Source organism: Notamacropus eugenii, chromosome 3 (assembly GCF_028372415.1).
Source record: "Notamacropus eugenii isolate mMacEug1 chromosome 3, mMacEug1.pri_v2, whole genome shotgun sequence".
In the NCBI taxonomy this organism is placed as follows: Eukaryota; Metazoa; Chordata; class Mammalia; order Diprotodontia; family Macropodidae; genus Notamacropus; species Notamacropus eugenii.
In genome coordinates this window covers 376,304,438-376,328,332 of record NC_092874.1, presented here as the reverse complement: position 1 = coordinate 376,328,332, position 23,895 = coordinate 376,304,438, and the positions used below count along the sequence as shown (strand labels likewise).

General features: G+C 37.3%; 1 protein-coding gene across 2 annotated transcripts in view; it reads right to left on the bottom strand.

Annotated features, from left to right (window-relative positions):
* Positions 1-23,895, bottom strand: part of PCSK5 (proprotein convertase subtilisin/kexin type 5) — a 602,002-nt gene that overhangs the window by 180,940 nt on the left and 397,167 nt on the right. The window contains exons 15-21 of one of the 2 annotated variants that reach the window (XM_072597476.1): positions 19,841-19,943; positions 18,520-18,713; positions 16,211-16,295; positions 8,576-8,673; positions 7,727-7,856; positions 7,003-7,118; positions 1,672-4,653 (exon numbers count right to left, since the gene is read on the bottom strand). In XM_072597476.1, coding sequence (XP_072453577.1) covers positions 4,538-4,653; positions 7,003-7,118; positions 7,727-7,856; positions 8,576-8,673; positions 16,211-16,295; positions 18,520-18,713; positions 19,841-19,943 — 842 coding nt within the window. In that variant the 3' untranslated portion in view covers positions 1,672-4,537. Of the gene's footprint in view, positions 1-1,671; positions 4,654-7,002; positions 7,119-7,726; positions 7,857-8,575; positions 8,674-16,210; positions 16,296-18,519; positions 18,714-19,840; positions 19,944-23,895 lie in introns of those variants that run through there. The other variant, XM_072597475.1, reaches the window with a different exon arrangement.

Genomic DNA, 23,895 nt, shown 5'->3' with positions numbered 1-23,895 from the left:
TTGATATGTACATTCTCCAAGGTTCATTTCTTAGCCATCTCTTTCTAAGTGCAGAGTGTTGGAATTTGGAGTCAAAAAGACCAGAGTTCAAAGCCTACCTAAGACACGGTAGTGTGAACATGAGCTAAACCACTTAATTTCTTTCAGCTTCAGTTTTTTCTTCTGCAAAAGAGGGATACTTATAGAACCTACCTTATAGGATTATGAGGATTAAATGATATATCTATAAAAGCATTTTTCAAACCTTAAAGCAATGCTGTTATTTTTGTTCTCATCATGTTACCCATTCCTACAAATTTCGACAATTCCCTTTACGTGGTAAGTGATGGCCAGATCTTTACCTCCAACTCATATCTCCCTCTTGAATTTCAGTCCTGCATTTTCATGTTTCCTGTCTCATTTTTCAAAAACAAATCTCCCACTAGCACCTTAAGCCCATTGGTATAAGGATAGAACACTGGACTTCGAGTCAGGAAGATTTGGACCAGAATTCCGCCTCACATAGTAGTAAGTATGTTCCTGGGCAAATCACTTAACTTCTCTGGAACTCCATTTCTATAGTTGTAAAGTGAGAACTATTAGACTTTTCAGCTCTAACTCTATCATCCTATGATCTTCATTGCCCATCTATAAGGAAGCTGATAGCTGTTTGCTGCTGTTGACTTTTTCTCATTTTTCTTCCCCAGCATAAACAGTCTAGCTTAGAAGTGTCAAACTTGCTGCCACCTGCACCTGCAAAAACTTTCTAGTGTAGCTCAAACTGGATTAAAATGTAATTGGGAAATGCTTAACAAAATAAATAAAACTATAATACAACATAGATAATGCTAATTTGTGGTTTCCTGAGTTAATATGTAACTGTAGGGATCTGTTTCTATTTGAGTTTGATACCACTGGTTTAACTAGATGTTTGATTGAAATAAGAATTGAACTGAAGGGTCGATGTCTAATCTCCCTCAATGGACAATCAACTCTGGTTTGATTTTAGGGTCTATATTAGAGCTGCACTTCATATAAAGCCTACATTTGATTACCCATGCTTAATTTTGGAGGCTTATTGAAAGTCAATGTTTTAACTAACTAGTCAGATGCTAGGAAGAGTCAAAATAACTTTTCATTATCTATAAACCTTTCCTCCCCCCTATATACACATTTAAAATATAAATTTTGCATTACATATTAACCCATGTATGCTACTTTGACATTTCCTAGCCACACACACACACACACACACACACACACACACACACGTCCACAGAGAGACAGATAGATAATTTCAAACTCTGCTATCTTCCAGTGATTAAAGCCAAAGGAATGTTCTTTAAGAAGCACCAGGGAGGAGTAGATGAAAGGAAATGGGGAAAAAACCCATGGAAGTTCTATAGCATGGAGGCCAGCCTCTGTCTGATTGAGAGCTTATATAAATACTTTATAATGGAAAAGAATTCATGCTTGAATCTTCTGGAGAACTTTGAATAGTCTGCTTTCCAGAGGTTTGAGTTAAATATAGGAAAAATCTCCTCTGTTTTTTTCTTTCCTCTTTCTTTGTCCTTCTGTCCATCTTTCTTTCCTTTTTATTCCCTTCTGACTTCATTTCAAATCCAATTAAAAGAAAGAGGACCTCCCATCCCTCCAAAACCACATCCCCTAAATACATGGTTTATACACAGATCAAATGAACAGGAACTCAGGTTAATTTAATAGAAAAAATAAAATATGGAATAACATTGATTTTGGCCAATATCAATTACAACATTTCTACTATATTTTACAAAAAACAACTGAACATTTTACACATGTACAGTATTTTGTTTCTCAATAAAAATGAATTTGGATTTAACAATGGGTCACTAGTTAAAAAAAAGAAAAAGGAAACAGTGGATATGAATTTTTGTCTCTATAATAATATTAGAGGCATTTGTTAAGTATCCAAACAAATTCTTTGCTATTCATTACATAATTATATCTCAATTATGAATATATATATATTTATACATAATATATATAAAACATTAACTTAAACTTTGAAAGCATTATGTTCTAGTTAATAATGTTATGTAGAGAAATGAGGCAGTAACAGACTAGTAGTTAAACCAGTATAAATATACTCAAAGTCTGAATGGTCAATGGGAAATGAAGTGGGTACGGGTGGGGTTCCATAGTTTTCCCAGTGACTGTGCTTTTCCCCAAAAATGTCATAATTTATTGCCTTTCTAATCACACCAATTTTGAACTTCAAATGATTATCAGCTTCTCTAGCTAAGTGGATTCTTCAAACAAAACAAAACTATGTTGGCTTGAGAGATTCTCTTGACCTTATTTTATGCTCCCAGTTCTTTTTGTCCACAGTTCTTGACAGGTGAGTACCTGCAAATTTAAGCCTGCCTTCTGCTCTTGCAAATTTCATCCCTGCTTTCCTAAAGCCAAATGTGGCCTACAGTATTACAAAGTGGAAAACAAATTAATGCAATCCATTGCTTCTTTAGCTCCTAATAAGTTGATATGTGGCTCCGTATCATTTTAATGCCATTTAAACAGTATAACAGAAGTGTTTTTTAAAAAATTTGAAATGTTACTTAACAGTGATAAAACACTGTCAGAAAATATATTCTGTCACTGGGACAACAAAATGGCATCCTGATTATTTAGATAATCAGTGTTGTACCCCCCTATTTTGCCACAATGATGGACCAACTTTTGACTCATTTTATTTCCTCTTCAGATATAAAGGCCAATTATTCCAAGGATGCAAAGTGTTAAGAAGCAGAGAGCAGATAGCTAGCCAATAGCTCCCACGTTTAAAAAAAAGTACTTCTTTCACCCCAATTTTGAAGGAAAAAAACAATAATCACAAAAAATCCCAAGTGCACAGTCTGATTTTGGTATGTTAAAAAAAGAGAAACTTAAAACCCAGTTATGTTCCCTGAAATATAGCCCTCTTTCAATCTGTAGAGATCTCTTCAAACTGAGAAATTTGGAAGTGACAAGAAGTTGTATTTGGCTTCTTCTAATTCTGCCAATTGACCCAAAACATTTTTTTCTCTGATGTTTAGTTTGCTGATTTCTGTAATGTGTAAAGGAAGCAAGAGAAAACCACAAGAGAGGAAATGCCCAGCAAAGTGGGCACCATGAGAGTGCTCAGGTAGGAACCAGATCATGGCAAGGCTAGGGAGGAAGAGATACAAGTGACAAAATAACATAATTGAGGGGTGGGGAGGGTACAATTATGCCACATACTATTTTCCAGATGTGTTTTCTTCAGATAACAAGAGGAAAAAAAAAGCACCATTTGAATGAATTACCTGGCCAACTTGGTCACAAGCTTGAAAACGATTATGTCATTCATTAAAAATACAGGAAGTTTAAATTAAAACAAATAATAACCTGTTTATTCTAGGCAGAAAGTCCCTCCATCACATACTTCCTAGAGTGTTTGGTCCAACTTGGAAAGATAATTTCTTACACTCTTTCCTCCCCACTAGCGCCACTCCCCACTAGTATTATAACCAAACATATGCCAGCATGACAAGGTAAATACCATGTTCCATAATGCTAGTATTCTGGGGTACAGGGGGATAGTGAAGATAGCTGATATTCCTATCTTCAAAGAGCTTCATTCAATGGCTAGGTTGACATTGCTGATTTGATCATGAAACATGAACATGGTTCAGCAGTAAGTATTTTTTGAATGGAATGGAATGCAATTTGTGTTAAAAGCTCTCAAATAGATACAGTTAAATCAATAGCAGCAAATCTGCCCCCGGTGAAACCCAGGCAGAATATTCCATTCCTTTGTTCCCATGTTTGGCTCCCATTTCCTTCAAAAGGAAGCTATGAGCAGACTTTTCAAGTAAGTAAATTCAAACAAAACAAAACAAAAGAAAAAATTCCATACATATCACATGAAGTAAATGAAGTGGGCAAGCGTCAGTTTCACCTTGGAAAGACTCTGGCCAAGAAATATGGGTATAGCTCTTCTGCATGATCATCATTCTCTAATGCTTCCTTTCCTGAAGTCTCCCCCCACCCCCAACTATGGACACACACACACAGAAGACCAATGGGAGCATTTATTCTGCTTTAATCCACGTCAACCTGTCGAATCTCGAAACACGTCTTTCATCATCTCAGAGGGGAAACAGGCAAGAAAAAGAGAGGGTAGGGTGGAGGGAGGGAAGGGCCTCCAAAAACAAGGAAACCCTGAAGTTGACAGGAAATCAAATTGTTAGTTTAACCTTCAATTTTGGCATCAAATGCTTTGGTCACCACACAATACTGACTCTGTGATTCTGGGCGCTTAGCACCAAGTGCCCAGTTATAAAAGGTAGGCTTGTTGTAGTTTTTTTTTCTTTTTCATTTAAGTTCTGACAAAACAGTTCACCATCTCCCTGCACAAACTTGAGAGACAGAATAAGAGCGAGAAAAGAGAGAGCGGTGGCTTTCTTGTTTTTCTTTTTCTTTTTCTTTTTTTTAATAATAATAATATGGATTAATCTAGAAGTCTACAGGAACAGAGGGATTCTGGGGAGTGGCCTGTTCAGCCTTGGTATGTACAAGTTTTACAACACAGTTGCTGAAGGACCTTCCGCTGACAGAGGTTGTTTTTTTTTACTAGCATACAAAAGCTGCCCTCAGCCCATGATTCTTCCGTTGCTATTCCAGGAAGGGCCAGCAAGAAAGGGAGGGGAGTTGGAGACGTAGACAGCATGGTGTGCACCCATGGAAGAAGGTTTTGATTGATCAGAGAGGTAGATTTGGGGAGGGAGGGGTCGGAAGAAACCATTCAGGAGCAGTCAACAAGAAGGAAATTTGGTCCACCCCAAGTGATTTCAATCAACAGCATTGTTTTCAAGAAGAGATATTGCAGTCCGACAGGAAGTGTGATTGGTATCCATTTTATGAAAAGGAAAAACAAAAAAAAAACAGATTAGAGAAAAGATAAATCAGAAATCAGTGACAAATACAGTAAAGAAATTTCATATTTTGAATTATCTAGAGTCAAAGGATATACAGTCATATGTACTTGAAAGAAAATAAACAAAAAAAACCCATGAGTTCCAAACAGCAAGTGAATTTGTTTTAGAAAGTCTGATGTGTCTCCAGTGTTGTCAGCTCTGAATGGTTCAGCAATGCAAATGGTACAGCTTCCTCTTTCACTTTAATCTACACGGTGCCATCTTGTCTATATAAGGACTTTACCAGGTTATCAAGGTTATCCCAGACTAGCTCATATGCTTACCAGCAAGGGTGCATTCGATGGCAAGGACAACACAAGGGGTATGGCTTGGATTTTCAAAATCTATTAAAATTCCTGTCTGCCTGTAGCCCAGAAAACTTGAGTTTGGCCCAGACTGGCTTGAGCTATGGGTCCCTTCAAATCTGTATGACGGTCATGGCACTAAATTTTTCTAGACAAGACAGTATCTTTCTCTGTACTTTGTGGATGTATACATACCTTCCCCACCTTTTTAAAGGCCAAGAACATGTGCTTAAATATTGTTGGTAACATATATTTGTACAGCCTTCAAGGCTCTGTGGTCACACATCTCTCACCCCAGCATTGTGTAGGCAAACATCAGAATCAGCTCTAGAGAGGGAAACTTCTACCAAATAATTCCAAAATAGAACTTAAGGGAGTAGTTTTGGTTTCCTTCCAAGTTCATTTCAATTTTATAACTCTCAGAGGAAGGGGACATACATTTAAATGGGGGAAAAAAGCTCTGCATAACTCGTGGGAACAGGACAGACTCATAGACAGTGAGCTCCTTGAGAGTAGGTATTGTCTTTTGCTTTTCTATCTCCAGACTACCTGGCACATAATATATGATGACTAAATGGTTACTGAATGACACTGAATTTTCTATTAATTTTTTCCTCTTCATGAAAATTCCAGGCAGAGGTGAAAAGTAGTTAAAGGAAGGGAAAGAAAAAAAGACACGATGTCTTAATTATGGTCAGTTGGAATTATCTTTCAAAATTGTGATTCTCCCCTGATATCGAAGCTGTGCTTAACTGAGTGTTTCTAGGATGACACCACTGTAAGTACAAAAGGTTAAGGGTACTTGTTTCTACACCACTCTTTGAGGAAGCTTTTTAAAAAAAACTATCAATATTACTGCATGGACACAAAACTAAGATCCCAACTTGGGATGAACTTGTTTGTATAAAAGATGGGAAGTTATAGAATCATAAAATGTCAGAACTAGAAAGAAACTTAGAGTCTAGATACTCTGTACAGACAAGGAAACTGAGGCCAGAGAGGCGATATTATTTTTTCAAGGTCACACAGTCATATTTAATATTTGTATTCAGAGAATGTCATGATTAACTAAATCAGATTTCAATTTCTCTTTTATTTCCATTGCTTTTTGTGCTATCTGTATGTCTGGCAATTGGAAAATTCTGTAACATGTTCTACAGGCATAAAATATTGCAGAAAAATATAAGCCATTGAATAGGACAGATAAATGTCCTAAAACTAAACACCAGAGAAATACTTACTTTTGACATGTGAAGATATGCGAATAGTGGAACCCAAAACAACAAACTGGGGAATTCTTGAACCAGTGGTCTAATAACAAAAGGACCTGTTGTCTCCATTTTCTTGGTTACCCATGTTTCAGCTACCATCAGTTTTCTATCCTTATGGAAGCAACAGATTTATCTTCTGTTTAAAGGTGAGGGTTTTCATTTATTTTATCATTCTATATTCTATAGAATATTAGCACCAAGGGCCCAGCTACGAAAGGTAGACTTGTTGTGGTTCTTTTTTCCTTTTTCATTTAAGTTAGAATTAGTAATTAAGTAAGAATATTCTTTAAGGTAAGAATACCAGTGGAATGCTTTTATTAATTGCTGACAGCAACCTTTCAAACTATCAAAAAACAAAGTCTCACCAGCCTGTCTCTCACCCTGATAACAAAATTTAAACTGCATGAGGTTCCCCATTATAGTGATCCCAATTGATCACACAGAAGATCAAATTAGAACTTCAGTACTCACCATCCTTACAGATCGCTCCAAGGATGCAGGCCCCTGTATCTAAGAGATAATTACTAGGGCAACTGGTACAGTTTCTGTCTCCAGGACCACTGCAGGCCAGACAGCTGGCAGCACATCTAAGAGACAATATACCAACTTATCATTTTATCTCCTATAACTCTTAGGAGAAGGCACTCATAATGACATCTCCCCCCAAAACCCCCCTTGTAGATGACACAAAATCTTTTCTTAGGATAATCGTCTAGTTCAACAATATTACATAAAATAAAGCAAGCAGAAATTTCCTTAAATGATTTTAAGATCTCGCACATTTGAAACAGAGAAACAAAACTTCAATTGCTTCTGAGGATCATAATTCAAAACCTACTATTATTTAACAAGTATTTATTAAGTGCCTGCTATGTTCTAGATGCTGAGGATACAAAGATAAAAATGAAACCATTCCTATCCTACAGGAGCTTTCATATACTCAGATAAGTAAATGTCAAAAAAAAAAAAAAGCCAGATAATGTACAAAGCAATCTAGGGGCTCGGAAGAGGATCAGGATGGGCCTGGTATAGGAGGAAGCAGTTGGGGTGAACTTTAAGGCAACTAGTAATTCTACAAGGTAGAAGCAGGGGAGGAAATGTATTCCAAGCATGGGGAAAGAACCTGGTTGCCGTAGTGTTCCTCAGTAGAAGAATATGGTATCTAAATACCCTTTGAAGGGGAAAATGGACTCACCTTTTGCAAGATTTGTAGCCACTTTCTAAAGAGTGGTCAAAATAATAACTATTACTGCACGTCTGCACACATTTCCCATCTTCCATGAAGTAACCCTCACTGCAGGTGATGCACGTATCAGCTCCTGGGCCTTCAAATGAAAAATAGGGAAGCCATCATGAGGACAGCTTCATCAGAAACCTCCTCCAAAAAATAACCTAAAATAATCCAAGATCTGTCACAGCATTTTGAAGAAATGTATGAGAAATGACATAGGTAGAGATATTTACAATTCTCAGCAACACTTTGGAGAACAAAATTACTATTGGAATTGAGAACATTTCCTACTCGAGACAAGAACCACAACTAAGACCCATCCCTCAACAAAACCACATATCTGTTAAAAAAGTGAAGGCGTCCTACATAAAACTCTTAATTCCCTACAGAAATAAAGGGAGGTTGTGGCCATGGGACTCTCAATGAGAAAGACAAATTTGATGAGTCTAAGGCACTTGTCTTTGAGTGATAATTGGAAGAAAACTGTGTAACTCACGGAGACCATCCATGGATCATAGGTTTGGAGGTTGAAAGCATATTAAATGTCCTCAGTCTCCTTGTTTTATTGCTAAGGAAACTGAAGTTTAGGGAGTCTAAGGAAGAAATAAGTGGCAGAGCTAGCATTTGAACCCATGGACTCTGAAATCCAATGCTCTCATCTCTGTACCACAAAGCCCCTCATCAGACACCTCCAGCATTGACTGTTTAATTTTTAAAGACAATTTCCTTAACTGTAACTGGAAAAGTAGGGCCTAAAACCCAAGATGTGTCAGAGCAAGAATCACCGAATCCACTCTCTCAGGAGGTACCTACCTGCACAGGTGGCACAGAAACGGTGACATGGCTCACAGTCCTTTCCACTGTAGTATTTCCCATCTTCACAGGTGATGGTACATCTGGATCCATGTAGGCTGGCACAGAAATTAGAAGTGTCATTGTAAGACTACCAGGAGTAAGGCAAAGATGTAAAGACTTTGTTTATAAGAAAGGAAGTTTGTCTAACGAAGATGACCAGGTCCACTGATGTTTTGTTGTAGGGAAATCTCACTAATATCCTCTGCTTCCTAACATCTTGTTTCTTGACTTATAATGACATGCAAGTGCATATATATGGCAAATCAACCTGTCTTAAGTAAGCTAATTTAGAAATGCCTTTCATTAGAGGTATGTAGAAATTAGATAACATCTTTCAACCCAGAGCTTTTTATAAGATATTTTACAAATATGAAAATCACTTCACATGAAAATCACTTCACCCAAGAGCTAGTGACAGAGGAAATATTTTATACTTGAATATACAATGTAATAACTTCTAGGTAAAAGACAAAGACTAGGAACAGGGGTGGGGAACCTGTGGCCTCAAGGCCTCATGTGGCCCTCTGGGTCCTCAAGTGTGGCCCTTTGACTGAATCCAAACTTCACAGAACAAATCCCCTTAATAAAAGGATTTATTCTATGAAACTTGGACTCACTCAAAAGTCTGGACTCGAGGACCTAGAAGAATACATGTGGCCTCAAGGTTGCAGGTTCCCTACCCCTGGACTGGGTAAAAGACAGAAAATTTCCAGAAGACAGAAAGGTTGAATATACAATATTTGAAATTGCAGTTTATTCATAAGTTGGCATCTATCCAAGTGTAGGGTTGGATCATTCTAAATAGCAATTCTACTGAAAAAGATCTTGGGGTTTTAGAGGACTGTAAGCAAATGTGGTTTTAGGCCGCAATAACAGAGCGATAGAAATAACAGTCCCATTGGTCTGTGCTCAGATCAAACAGTTTCCACCATATTATGTTCACTTATAAGCCTATTTTAGAAAGGATTTTGATAAGCTGGAGAGAATTCAGAAAGGGGCAGCCAAGATGGCTTGGGATCCAATGGCTTGGGAAGCCAATGGCCTCGGGATCGGATCATGAGAGGATCATTTGAATAAAAGAGAATAATTAGTTTGGAGAAAAGATGTGTTGAGTGAGTCTCCAACTGCTATCACAAGAGGGATTAAACGTGTTCTGCTCAGGCTCAGAGAATAGAGCTGGTAGTCATTGGTTAAGATTGCAGAACCAATGTTTGACTTGATGGAAGGAGAATTTTCCTAACATTTAGAATGATCTAAAGGTAGAATGTCAGGTAAAGACCCCAATCCTACTCTAACCCCTTCTCAATGAGAAGCATATTTTAGAGAGGAGGATTCTTACCCAGGTTTAGGTTATACTAGATTGCCTCTCAGTCCCTTGTCAACTCTGAGATTTTAGGATTCAGAATAATCAGCTGGGGAGGAGGTGTTTTATCTTGGACTTGGAGTTAGAACTCTTTGAATATTATTTCCAATGTTTGCTTTATGGTCTGAGGCACTGAGAAAATCCTCATCTCTTAAGTAGGTCTTAAGATTTTGAGAGCCCTAAAAGCTACTATGCTTTTAGGGTTTCATGAAGAAGAACATAGGGTCTAGACCTCAGGAAGTGATAGTCCCACTGTAATCTACCCTGGTCAGAAGATGTCTGGAGTGTTGTAGACTATACCTGCACTATTCATACTCAAAGGTGGGTAAAGAACCATTAACTGCTAATGAAATGAGAACTATTCCTGGCTTATACTTTGTGGTTGTCATCCAGTTATTTTTCAGTCATGGCTGATTCTTCATGACCTCACTTAGGGCTTTTTTAGAAGAGATACTGGAGTAGTTTGCCATTTCCTTCTCCAGATCATTTTACAGATAAAGAAACTGAGGTAAACAGGGTTAAATGACTTTCCCAGGGTCACGCAGCTAGTATGTATCTGGAGACAGATTTGAATTCAGGAAGATGAGTCTTCCTGATTCTAGGTCCAGCACTCTATCCATTGCACCATCCAGTTGCCCTACTGGTTCACACTAGCTATTATATTAATTTATTTCAGAGTTGGCAAGAAAACCTCCTTGCCTTAAGTCACATAGAGGGTCAGTAGCAGAGCTAGTAGACTGTAGAAGGCAGAGTGGTGCAGTGCCAAGACTACAGGATTTGGAGTCAGAGGGTGTGAGGATTCCAATCCTCACGATCATTTACTACCTTTGTGCCTCAGTGCCTCATCATTTGTAAATGAAGGGACTGGACTAGATAATCTCTAAGGTCCCTTCCAGCTAAACATCTGTCATCAATAGAGGTTGTATCATCCATGACATCTTCATATTCCCATTGCCCAGCAGAGTGCTTTGTGTATAATAGGTACAGAAATATTGGTTGAATAAGAGCTTTTTCTGGTGCAGGGCTGGCCTTCACTTGCTATGCAGCAGGGTCCAAAGTAAGCACATGCTGTGATCCCAGAGGCTTCAGGAATACCACTACTGCCAGTAAATAATACTTCATTCTTGGAAGCTGTGACCCAAGGTGCTTTTGTTATTATTATCTCTTTTTACTTTTCCCTAAACAATCTTATAAGATAGATAAAATTCAATTCAATTCTACTCATTTCAATAAACATTTGTTAAGTCTATGTTGTACTAGATACAGTACTGAAATAATACAATACAAAGTTGATTTTTTAAAAGCCTGAAACAATTCCTGTCTTCTAGCTCCTACTATCATTGAAAGGAGGTCTTGGAATATAATATTTCAAAAGGCAAAAAAGAGAGGTTTACAAAGAAGTCTACCTTACTCTGAAAAGTTGAGTATAATCCTACAGGTAGAAAAATGGAGATTTAATAGAAGGTGGAAAGGGAAGGGAATAAGGACCTATTGGTCCTGGCTTACAAAGCCAGGCATAGTACCAGGTTCTATGGTACTATCCATGGTACTATATATATGGTACTATAGTACTGTAGTACCATATGTACCAGGCATAGTGCTAAGGAATTTATAAATATAATCTGATCTAACTTATTGGAATAGAAAATATGCAAACATTTCTGATGAAGTGAACCAAGATGAGTGGGAACTTTGAAACACAAACAAAATGAGTCAAGGGATAACTAACAAGGTAAATTTATCTGAGCAATTGGAAGGAGCTATATGATGACGTAGTGCGAACATTCTAACAGGCAGAGAAGAAATAAATGTGCTTTCAGAACCTCAATGTCTTCACAGGATATTGTTGAGGGAGTTGAATAAGAAAAACATCAGTTCTGAGGTTCTGAAGAGCTTAAAGGAAGGGAAGGAAAAGGGAGGAAGAAGGGGGTGGAGTTTGCCATTCCTCATAACTTTGATATGTGGGAGTAATATACAAACATAGAGAAAGGGGTGTGGAGAGCAGGTATCCGATGAACCTCACTCTGATACAAAGAAGGAATGCACATACATACATACATACATATATATTATATATATATATATATATATATATATATATATATATATATATATATATACACACAGCATGGTATATAAATACATTAAACTCAACAGGGAAACAAGTGAAAGTGAAAATCAGATGAGAGTGGGACCACTTAAGAAAAGCGGTAATATAAGGTAGGGAATCCTAACAAAAAAAACAAAGTTACTGATCTAGAATGAAGGATTATAAGAAGGAAAGATAGGTGGGGAGAGACTGAGTATAAAGAGGTGCCCTAGACTGTTTTTTAGGCAATTAAGGAATGACTGAAAAATTTATCATATATAAAAGTAATGGGATATTATTATAAGAAATAGCAAGACATAATGAAAGAGAAACTTTTAGAGAATGCTTGGTAGTATGAAGTAACATAATGAAGAAATTAAAACCAGAGGAAAATGTAGACAAAGACAGCAAGAATATAAAGAAAAACAACTTTGAAAAACTTAAGGATTCTGGTGAATGCTGATTAACCACTACGGACAACCTGTAATGAAGCTTATTACCCATCTCCCAACAGAGAAGAGAGGGATACAAGTGAAGGAAGACAACATACATTTATCTGTGGACATGGGCACTCGGGGGATTTGTTTTGCTTGATTACGTTTATTTGTTACATTTCCCTCCTTTTTTCTCTCCATTTTTAATTGGGGGTGGTGGTGTGGGGAATGGGTAATGTAGGGGAAATAGTAGTGATGCCAAAAAAAAGGAGTACCATTAAAACTTTTTTAAAAAAAATATACTGAAGAGAACAGAAAAAAATTCAGAGGAAAATACAGACAAGCAGGTTAGGTTTGAAAATAATGTATACAATTTTTGTAAACTTAAAAAAATATGAAACGGAGACTCAGTTTCCTATAAAATCCTCCTTTTGCGTTCTGATGTTTGAGTGTAAATGTTTTGTGTGTGTGTGTGTGTGTGTGTGTGTGTTCACAATTTAAAAAACGAATGACTAAAAACATATGCTTCAATCCCTACCTTCAAGGGTATTACATTCAGTTGGGAGGAAAATAGCACATATGGATAAAAATATCCAAAGTAATTTCAAAGAGAAGCACTAATACTCAGGAGAAACTTGCAGAAACTGATTCTGGTGCTGTGCCTCTTTTACAAATTAAGAAACTGAGGCTCAGAGAGATAATATAAGTTAGTTAAGGTTATACAGCTAATAAATGGCACAATTGTAAGTTGAGACTTCTTTCCACTGTGCTACACACCCTTACCTAGAAGGAAGTAAAATCTTAGTCTCAGAGAATAAGAAAAAAAATCTCTCCCCTCCCTTTCCAAATATCTTAAAAACAGAGGTTATATTTTATTTAATATAAATTTCTTAACCTGATCTTTGAGGTCATCTCAAGCCTGGCACCAGCCTGCTTCATTCATTTTACTTTCAGCTTTATTTAACTTTTTCCCCCTTTAAATATCTACATTCTAGTTCCTTCTAACTCACTCTCTTGTCTGTCCTACTGCCACACTGGCTGCCTTGCCCTTCTGAGAATAACTCCACCCTGGGGACAACTAGATGACATTGGAGCCTCCTTGACCAGAACCGCCATATCATCAGAAGCCCTAGCCCCACTGTTCACTTCCTTTCTGGCTCATTCCCCAGTCTGCTCCACCTCCACATTGGCTGCTTTGTCCTTCAAAATAGGTACCCTCACTCCTTTTCCAACTACACTCTATGTGTTGTCTTATTCCAGTAGAATGAGAGTATTGATAGTTCTGTTTTTTGTATCCCCACTATTTACCACAGTGCCTGGCACATAGTAAGTATTTAATAAATGTGTGTTGGTTTTTCTCTCTTTCCCTCTTTGTCCCTTCCTCCTTCCTTCTTCCTTCCTCTCTTTCTCTCTCCTCCCTCTCCATCTCTCTGTGTCTGTCTCTCTCTCTCCCCCATTCCTCTTTTTAGTTTCCCATTCCATACCACACAAGGTATCTCAGATAAAGAATGTGATTCCCTCCTCATCTCCACCTTTCAGAAAAAAAAAATATAACTTTGTCTTCTTAAGACTTGGTTCAGAGGACATCTCACTTGTAAAGCCTTCCCTAAATCTTCTAGTCAAGGCTCCCCCCTCAAATTAACATATTTTATAATGATTGTTGTATATATGTTGTACCCTCACAAGAGAGTTTATAGTTCTTAGAGGGTAGAGGCTATCTTATTTTTATCTTTGTATTCAATTTGCCTAACAAACTTAATGAATATCTGATGAACTGATCATATTCCTGATGGTACCCTAGTAATAACTGGGTAATTAATCTACCATCCCCCCAGAATCAGAGCGTTGGGTCTCTGCATTCAGGCAAATTGGTCTCCTGCTGTTTTTCACACATCTCCTCTCTCCTAGCCTTTCTCATGCTTGGAATGTCCTCCCGTTTATACCACCATCTCTTACAGTCCCTTTAAGGCACAGTTCATGTATTGTCTCCTGTAGGATGCCTTTCTTGATCCTCCTTAATTGTTAGTGCTTTCTTTTTCCCTCTCAAATTACATATCTAGCTATTCATATCTTGCAGTCTACCAGTAAGCCTCCTGAACGCAAGGACTGTTTTTTATTTTTGCTTTTATGCTCAGTGAGGAAGACATAATGCATTGACATAGTCGGTGCTTAACAAAGACTTTTTGGATTCAATTGGGCTGTTACTATTAAAAAAAAAAAAAGCTTTGGGTTCTCCCTTCAACTCTGAAATATAACAATTCTGTGCCCTATCTAGAATAAACCACTCTGTATAGATCTAAGGAACAGAGAGGAGAATATCCATTGTATCCTACTTGGGGCAGTATTATAACCCACAGTACATTCATGCAAAAGGAAATTAAATATGATTAAGTGTGATGCATAGGAAAAAGTACTCAAATTGGAGTTATACAATCTGAGTTCAAATCCTGCCTTGCAACTTTATGCTTATGTGAATTCAACCTCTTTAGCCCTCACCTTCCTCATTTTTAAAATGAAGGGTTAGATTAGATCTCTAAGGCTCCTTCCAGCCTTCGTTCAATGATCCTATGACCTGAATTTGAATCTCAGCTTGGCTATTTACCACCTATGGGATCTTATGCAAGTTATTTTACTTCTCTAGATGTCAGTTTCCCCATCTGTAAAATGAGGGGCTGAACTAAGTGATCTTTAAAGTCCTTTCCAACTCTCAATCTACAATCCTATCTAATGATAACAGAAGAAAAAATAGATTACATAGATTTATTGAAACCAAAAAATGGTTTTCTAACACTGGTCCATAAGGAGAACTTCTTGCTTAGACACTGTCATTGGAGAGGTGGACAGATGAACATTCTTTGAACAAACACTCATCTACTGAAAGCACCTACCTAAAGAAAATAACTTTCACAAGCAGGAGGCTGTCATGACCTAAATAAAAGTACAACCTAGGACAGAGTTTGATTTCCTCTATTTAAATATCAAGATTATTTTCTGCATTTGAAGCATTTCTTATGGATTTCACATATTTGTTTCGGTAAAAGTCACCTACTAAAGAAAAAAATATACATTGATAGCAAACTTATTTGTATACCAGCTGAGAATGGCACGAAGCATGGGGTACTTAAAATAAAGAGCAACTGATATATGAAGAGACCATGTCTATAATACCTATATGCTTCACAAATATGTTTGGATTAAACATATCTTAAAATTTTTAATAAAAACTCAGTTTCATGTGACAATTTCTACTAGACATCTACCAGGCATGAATGTCTATCCTAGCAGATAATCAAAGGAGGGAATCAAGTGGATTAATGCAATTTCCTGACTTCATTTTTACAGCCATCTTTGCTACACTATAGATCAGAGGAACAAAGGATTTTTTAAAAATGTTTGTATGCCTTATTTACTAGTATTTTCTTTTTTTTTTCAGTGTATCTCTTCACAATCCATATTAAACAATGTATGCATAGCACTTTGCAAACTTTAAAGTGCAGAAGAGTAATATTTATTATTCCGTTTCATTCTTAGAAAAGATGGCATCTCAGTGATATAAAGTAGCAGAGATAATGTAATGGCTACAGGGTGCTTCAACAGCAATGACCTGAAGGTATACAGAGGGAGATTGTCAAAGTGAGATTAGGCAGTAAAATTATCTTTTTAAAAAGTGTATATCCATGTATTGAGTTCATTTGGCTATTTCTTACCTTAAGCCATGTCTACATTCAGTGCAGTTCTGAGAATCAGTACATGTCCTGCAGTTTTCACTGCATTTCCGGCAAAGGTTTTTATCTGATCAAAAAAATAAAATAAAATTCAGATTAAAAATCAGTTCATCAATTTGACTCAACAAAAGTGACTGCAAATGTTCTAGTACCTATTTTTGCAACATCTTCTACATCAGTATGAGTAGGAAAATATACGTAAAAGAACCACAAAATTTCTAATCTCATTGCTATTTCCTATCAAAATGCATGTTTTAAAAATTTAACAGAATTTTTGCCCCCCAAGAATTCTGATTTTGGAAAAGCCAGCTTGTTCTGTATATCTGTTAAAAGCAGCGTAACCAGTCGTCCATGAGAGGAAAACTCCTGGGAAATTCATGAATGAGGGCGCTATTTACTCTTCTAAGATGAAACGGGTTATTGTTATCTGTGTTACATGCTTGATAGAAATTATGATCTGAAACTGGGTTCTTATTAAAAACGACAAGATGCGTTTAATTCAGACACATTTATGACATATATGGGCGTTGTTAATTACATGTGGAAGTAGACAATGTGAATGCATGCTCATATTTACATTAATGTAGAAAGTACTTCATGTTTACCAAGTAATTTTCCATAGATTATGGAAATCCATTTTAATTCAAATAAATAATTTTCCTAACAGAGTGCTGCACAGATTCAAATTGATTGAGTTTCCTGACTGTTCTTCCCTGGAAGGGGACTCCATTTATTTGTTTATGAGGTACCTACCTAGAGATATCATAGTATAGGGGAAAGAGCTTGGACCCAAGACTAGCCTGGTTTTGAAATTAGTTGCATTATCATGGAAATAGCTGAATTTTTTGAGCCTCAGTTTCCTCATCTTTAAGATGGAGATAATCTGTACAAGAGTTATAGTGAAAATGAAAAACCGATGATAACTTCTTTAATTCTTCCTTACGTCATATCATCTTTGAGTTTGCAAAGGCTATCCGAGTGGACCTCAAGCTCTGGCCCATGCTACCAAACCAAAAAAGATTTTCAGTAGAGGATAAAAGGTGGATCTCTCAGACAACTGCCAGTCTTATTAAATAGGGAAAGTCTCATCACCAGAAAGCTGGACACAGCAACCAACGAAGAGCTTTCTACCATAGCATGAAAAAGTTATGATTTGCATCAGTGCAGTTTTACCTAGGAGGCAGCTGGGTGGCTCAGTGGATAGAGTGCTGGGCCTGGAGTCAGGAAGACCTAAATTCAGATCTAACCTCAGACACTCAATAGCCATGTGACCCTGGGCAAGTCACTTAACCTCTGTTTGCCTTAATTTACTGGTGAAGGAAATGGCAAATCACTACAATATTTTTGCCAGGAAAACTCCATGGAAAGTATGGTGCACAAAGAGTCACACACAAGAGAACAAGAAGCTGTACCTACACTGAAGATATCATTTTGGCAGAAAGTAGCTATAGAGACCTTATTTAAATAGGAAGATTGATAAAACACAAATAGAAACGAGAATCACAAAGTAAGAAAGTACAACAACCATGAATATAAACATTGTGATGTTCAAATAAACTGAATTTTAAATTGTTTGTGTCTATTTTGTTATTTCTCATAGTTTAGAAAAAGATTGGACTCTTTCATGTCTGGATGCTATCACATGATAATGATCATATTCCTTCGATAAGACTCTCTGTTTCCCTAAATGAAATTTTATTTATCTTTTTCCCCTACTTGTGTTTTTCCCCCCTCCCTCTCAATTACTTGACTTTTCCATGTAAGCAGGAATTTGTGGGAATGCCACCTAATTTCTCTATTGATTGAATACTGAGGTCACTGTTGAGTCATAAGGTGATATAATTGAGCCAGAAGATCTAGTTTCCACCCACTCTTGCATGGAATTAACAAGAAATTTTACCATCCAGGAGATAAGAGAGATCAATGTGGGTTTTTTGCATGGAAATCTTTAATAGACTTCTATTATTCCTTTTTTAAAGTTAGGCTTTCCACTTGACCAGGAAAAATAGACACACACAATTTCAAATCAATGGGTATCATGTTTAAGTTATCTGCAAGCCTAGTTTCCACTTACATGTTTAGGCATTTGTGCACAGATCTTCCACACTTCCCTTCTGCCCCGTCCCCCTATCCCCCCAAAATCCAAATCCATCAAAATCTCAACAATGGCTGAATTTTGTTTAACATTAACCAGAGCCTAGACTTCAAGAAAGAGGAATTCCCCTTCTTTAAATCCCTCCTTTAAACCCAATACTGTCTTCCTCAACCCCAAACAACAGAAATGAGCTCACTCATATCCTGGTAAAATCCATCTGGGCAAGTGATGACACAAGCATTGGTTTCTTCATTCAGGTAGTAGCCATATTTGCAAGACAGACACTGGTTACTATGGCTTCCAATGCAAGACTCACAATTCGGGGCACATTTTCTACAGCGCTTCTTGTCTGCATGGTAGTGACCCGGGGGACAGCTTGAGACACAGATTCTAGATTGTTGGGGACACAAAATTGAAAGGTTAAAATAACTACTGATCCTTTTTCATATTTTCTCTTAATGTATGAGAGACCATCCTTCTTGGCTATCCTCTGTCCATGTGTCCACTTATGGTCTCTGAAGACTTCTCCATCTTGGTGTGTTCACATACTTGATAGAGAGATCTACCCCTTTGTTTTGCCTTCCTGTTTAGTTCTATCTTCAATCCGTCAATCAAAAACACTAAGTTTCTACTATGAAGAATCTCTAATTGGTATGAGTTAACTGGAAAGGAATTTGGGTTAACTAGAAATGGAAAAAGGAATGTCGTCATTTCAAATCCTAGCTTTCTCACTTACACGTTGTTTGATGTCTGGCAAGTTAATCTCTCTAGGTTTCATTTTCTTCATCTGAGGATAAGAATACCTGTAACTTTCACAAAGTTGTTATGAATATTAAATAAAACAATCCACACAAAGTGCTTTGTCATAATTACATAAGTTGTTATTAATAAAACATTAGGCATCATTGCTTTGGCAAGGAAGAGAAGAGATAATGTGTTTAAACCTAGATATCTTGATAATACTCAAGAGGCAACAGTGGGTGGGGACATGCCATGTGTGGCACATGGAATTAAGAATGTAAAGGAATTATAATCTTAGACTCACTTTCCAGATCTGTAAAAGAAGAATATAGGTCTCTCAGGTTTGTGGTGAGGATCACGTAGGATAATGTGTGCTGCAAACCTTAAGGTACTATATAAATGATGAAGATGATTAATGCAATTTCTCTATCATGGCTTTGGCAGCTAAGTGGCTCAGTGGATAAAGTGCTAGGGCTGGAGTTAGGAAGACCTGAATTCAAATCCGGCCTCAGACACTTATTAGCTGTATGACCCTGGGCAAGTCACTTAATCTCTATTTGCCTTAACCCATTGGAGAAGGAAATGGCAAACCACTCCAGTATCTTTGCCAAGAAAACCCTATGTACAGCATTGGTGTGCAATGTTCCACAGGGTCACAAAGAGTTAGACACAACAGCAGAATCATGCCTTTCTTTTGAGAAGCATTTTCATAATTTTCCCCATGGACCAGCTAAACCAAAGCTTATGAAATGGGCATCGTAAACAGTAAAACTTACCGTGTATTGTTTTTCAGTTTGTAATAATAGTGCAGACAGTCATTGCAGTGGTCTGGTCCTGGCCCATCACATCCTACTTTACTGCATTCAGGGTCACAAGGACCTTTGGGAATCCAAAAAGAAACAAAAACAACACATTTCTAGGAAATGATTTTTTAATTGAGTTTGTATTTATATTGTCTTATGCAGATCTCCCAGAAGTCATTGTGACTAAGTCAAGAGATGAACCTTTGACTTTTTTGAGAAGGTATCTGATGCCTAAGGACCATTCCCCTCCACCAAAAAAAAAAAAAAAAAAATGATTTAGGCCATGCATCGTCCATGAGAGTCAACGTGGTACAGTGGCTATTCTTGGAATCAGAAAGACTTGGGTTTACGTCCTGTCTCTGACACATTAAGCTTTTGGTTCCCCAAGCAACACTCAAAGATTGAAAACTACAGATGAGTTACCCCTATGTAACAGTATAGGGAATGTTCATAAGGTTTCATAACAGGATCAAAAGCCCTGACATCAATAAATATTCAGCATATAAAGAATGCAGGAACAAAAACACAGCTATTGTGCAATGCTCATCCACACTGAGGTTAGGAAAGCAACACAATAAGCTTCAGTGATATTGTGGCAAACATAAAATGTTACTATGACATTTGGCACAAACTTATCAGCATCTAGTCTTGGATTACAAAGCAGAAACTTTAGGCACAGATAATATATTAATTATATTTCTGCCCACAGGCCAATGGGAAACTCAACAAAGAAAAACTACAAATAAAATTAAAAATAAGGCAGCAAGTCCAAATCACCTCAAGACTTGGGATCTACTCTCTGTGAACCCAGTAGCTGCATGTTGCCTGGCAGAGAATAAAAAAGAATGGAAAATGGACAATGGCACTAGGCAGGAAGATGGGAAAGGCTTTGTGTTCTTCCTATGGAAGCTGAACTACTTCCTGATTGGTGGAAAATATTCCAAGGTCATGAACTAGTGATAAAGAAGTTCTAGTCCTATGGCCTCTTTTACTAGCTGTTTATAACTGGGAATTTTTGGTCTCATGAGTTCTAAGTCTTTCCCCAATCTAAAATTCTATAACCCTATAATTCCTACCAGCATATATCACACTCGGTGGAAGGGAAGGGGGTATTAGCAGTGGCATACAAAACGGTTTACTTCAAGCAAGAGAAGGAAGGGTACTGGGGGGATCTCTCTCTCTCTCTCTCTCTGTTTCTCTGTCTCTCTGTCACTCTCTCTGTGTCTCTGAGTGTCTATCTCTCTCTGTTTCTGTCTCTCTCTGTCTCTGTCTGTCTGTCTGTCTTTCTCTCTCTCTCTCTCCTGCCACCCAGATACAAAGTTCTTACAGAATTACAAAACTTCTGAGTTGGACGTAACTTCAGAGGCCTTGTCGTCCAAAACGTATCCAAATACAACACACCCATGTAGTCATCTTGCTGTGCTTGAAGACACCTGCTCCTCCTATTGAGCAGTATAAACAAGGGCATTTATCATGTATTGTTTTTCAATTTTTCCTAGGAGTGCAGACAGTTTATCTGTCTATAATAAACAGGCTATGCCAACTTTTGGAAGCTGACCTTTTCATAGCTGTTACTTATTACTCCCAGTTCTTCCTTCTTCCTTCATTTCCTCCTTGAGCCTCATAGGAAACAATCTTGAGGCCACCTAGTTGTTCTCCTTTATAAGCTTATCTAGGACATGCACATCCTTCCTGAAATGAGGTGCCCAGAGTGCAACCACTGAGCCCCCAGATCATTTCAAAGTGTAGTTCTGAAATTTAGTATTTATTATGAATAAATTTTCTCTTCTTTTCGTTCCTTTTATTTTTTTCATTTTCCTTTTTTCTTTTGGAGGCAATTGGGGTTAAGTGACTTGCCCAGGGTCACACAGCTAGATAGTGTTTGAGGCCGGATTTAAACTCAATCCTCCTGACTCTATCTATTGCACCACTTACTTGACTCTCAACTTTTATTTTACTTACAATTTTTTATAAAATTATAAGATAGTGAGTTCTAGATCTGAAAGGAAAGCACAGTTGTCCCTTCTACATTGTGGGGGTTATGAGTGAGGTACCACTGTGATCTGGAAAATCTGAGTAAAATTTTTTGGGCCCTCCCTTTTGGGGCCCTCCCTTTGAATTTGTGGGGTGTTTACCTTATTGTTAAAATTGGGTTGATATTATACAATACTATACATATATTTTATGCATTTCTGAGTTTCTAAACTTTTTCTGTGTTGTTTTGGCCTTTCTGTGTTGTCTGCGGTTTCTGCAAAACTCTCAAAAAATTTCCATATAATTTCTTATACTGATCTATAATATATCAAAACTGAGATGGGGAAAGTCCCAATGTGGAATGGATGACTGTAGTCATTTCTATATATTGAAGATACTAAATAATGTTATTCTAATGAGTGACAGTAAGCATGCCAATCCTGGAGTCTGGAATACTTAGTTCAAATCTGGCCTCAGACAATTACTAGCTGTGTGACCATGGGAGAGTGACTTCATCCTGTTTGCCTCAGTTTCCTCATCTACAAAATGAGCTAGAGAAGGCAACGGCAAAACACTTTATTACCTTTGCCAAGAAAACCTCCAGTGGGGTCATGTAGAGTCAGACATGACTGAAAAACAACTGATCAACCACAGCTACCTTCTTGCAATGTTGAGTCTCATCATTCCAAAAGTCCTAAGCATTAAACACATACTATTCCTGTTTTTGAAATAGTTTATGAGGTCTGACAAATAACAACTCTGTTCTGTGGAATTGAATTTTCAGCTTAGCACTTGTCTCATTGACTTAAAAAGTTTGTGTGACTGAGGCAGAACCCCTGTGATTTGATTAATTGGTTAAGAGATCTAGGGAAAGTCAGGCTAAAAATGCCTGAAGCCTAGCTGAGTTCTGGGAAAAAAAATTTGAAAAAACCAGAATTAGCATTTAAGCACTAGGAAAACTTCAGAGAAAAATGGTTCCATGGTGGACCTAATTCTTCATTACATGATTGAGAAAATAGGAGAATAAAAAGTATTTCATCATCTTTGTTAAGAGAATTCTGTATGGTAAGTCCTTCCAGTACTTTTCCCGAATTGCCCATTCTAATGTCAAAAGAACCAGAGCTCAACTTATCCTAACGAAGCACTCTACTTTTATGGGTTACCGTGTCTCAGTAAGCTCAATTCAAATCATAAGAAGGAAGAACTAAGAACAGCAGGTCAAAGCTACAAGAAGGCATATTTAAGTTTAAAGGAAAAACTTCCTAATAATTATAGCTGTGCAAAAGTGGTTTAGCAGTAGCTAGGGCAGTTTCCTTCATCAGAGGTCTTCAGCCAAGGACTGGGTGACCATGTGATGGGGATATTAAAGACAGAATTTTTTTTCAGGTATGAAATTCTGAGATACTCAAAGTCTATAACTCTGGTCACTTGCAAGAGTCAGCATGGAAACTGTTCATGAACAGATCATGGAGGAGTTTATCTTTACTTAGTGAACAAACAGTGTTCAAAACCATCCTGGGAAGAAGAGTACCACGGAGCAGACAGAAACAGTTAACACATACCTGGTGCATTTCATCACTATTTTGATAAATATATGGGGGGAATAATTTCCCTTTGTCTATAATAGAGATAATAAAATGGCCCATTGGATTTCTACTGCATAGGAAAACCACATTGCTAAAATTGAGAGCTTGGATGATTTAGCCAATTAGGTCCTGATTAACTTAGTAGGCTTGGGAGCAGTTACTATCAAAGTTTATAAATTACTCTAAGGCAGTTCTTGTTGAAACTGGACTTGCATGAGTACCTAAGACACTAGGTTATGAGGCATATCAACAAAGGGTTTTCTCTTAATTACTGCAGTGTAGGATCTTGGCATGAATTATAAAAACATGTGGTCTTCCCAAGGGCAGTGTTAAGTGTGTAATATAAGAACAGTTCTACAATGTGAAAAGCTTGCTCATTATGCAATAGTTTCTTAATAGGACACGTACAAGTTAAAATGAAATTGGAACTTAGTGAGAATCTGGATCTGTCATAGAGTTTATCCTAAA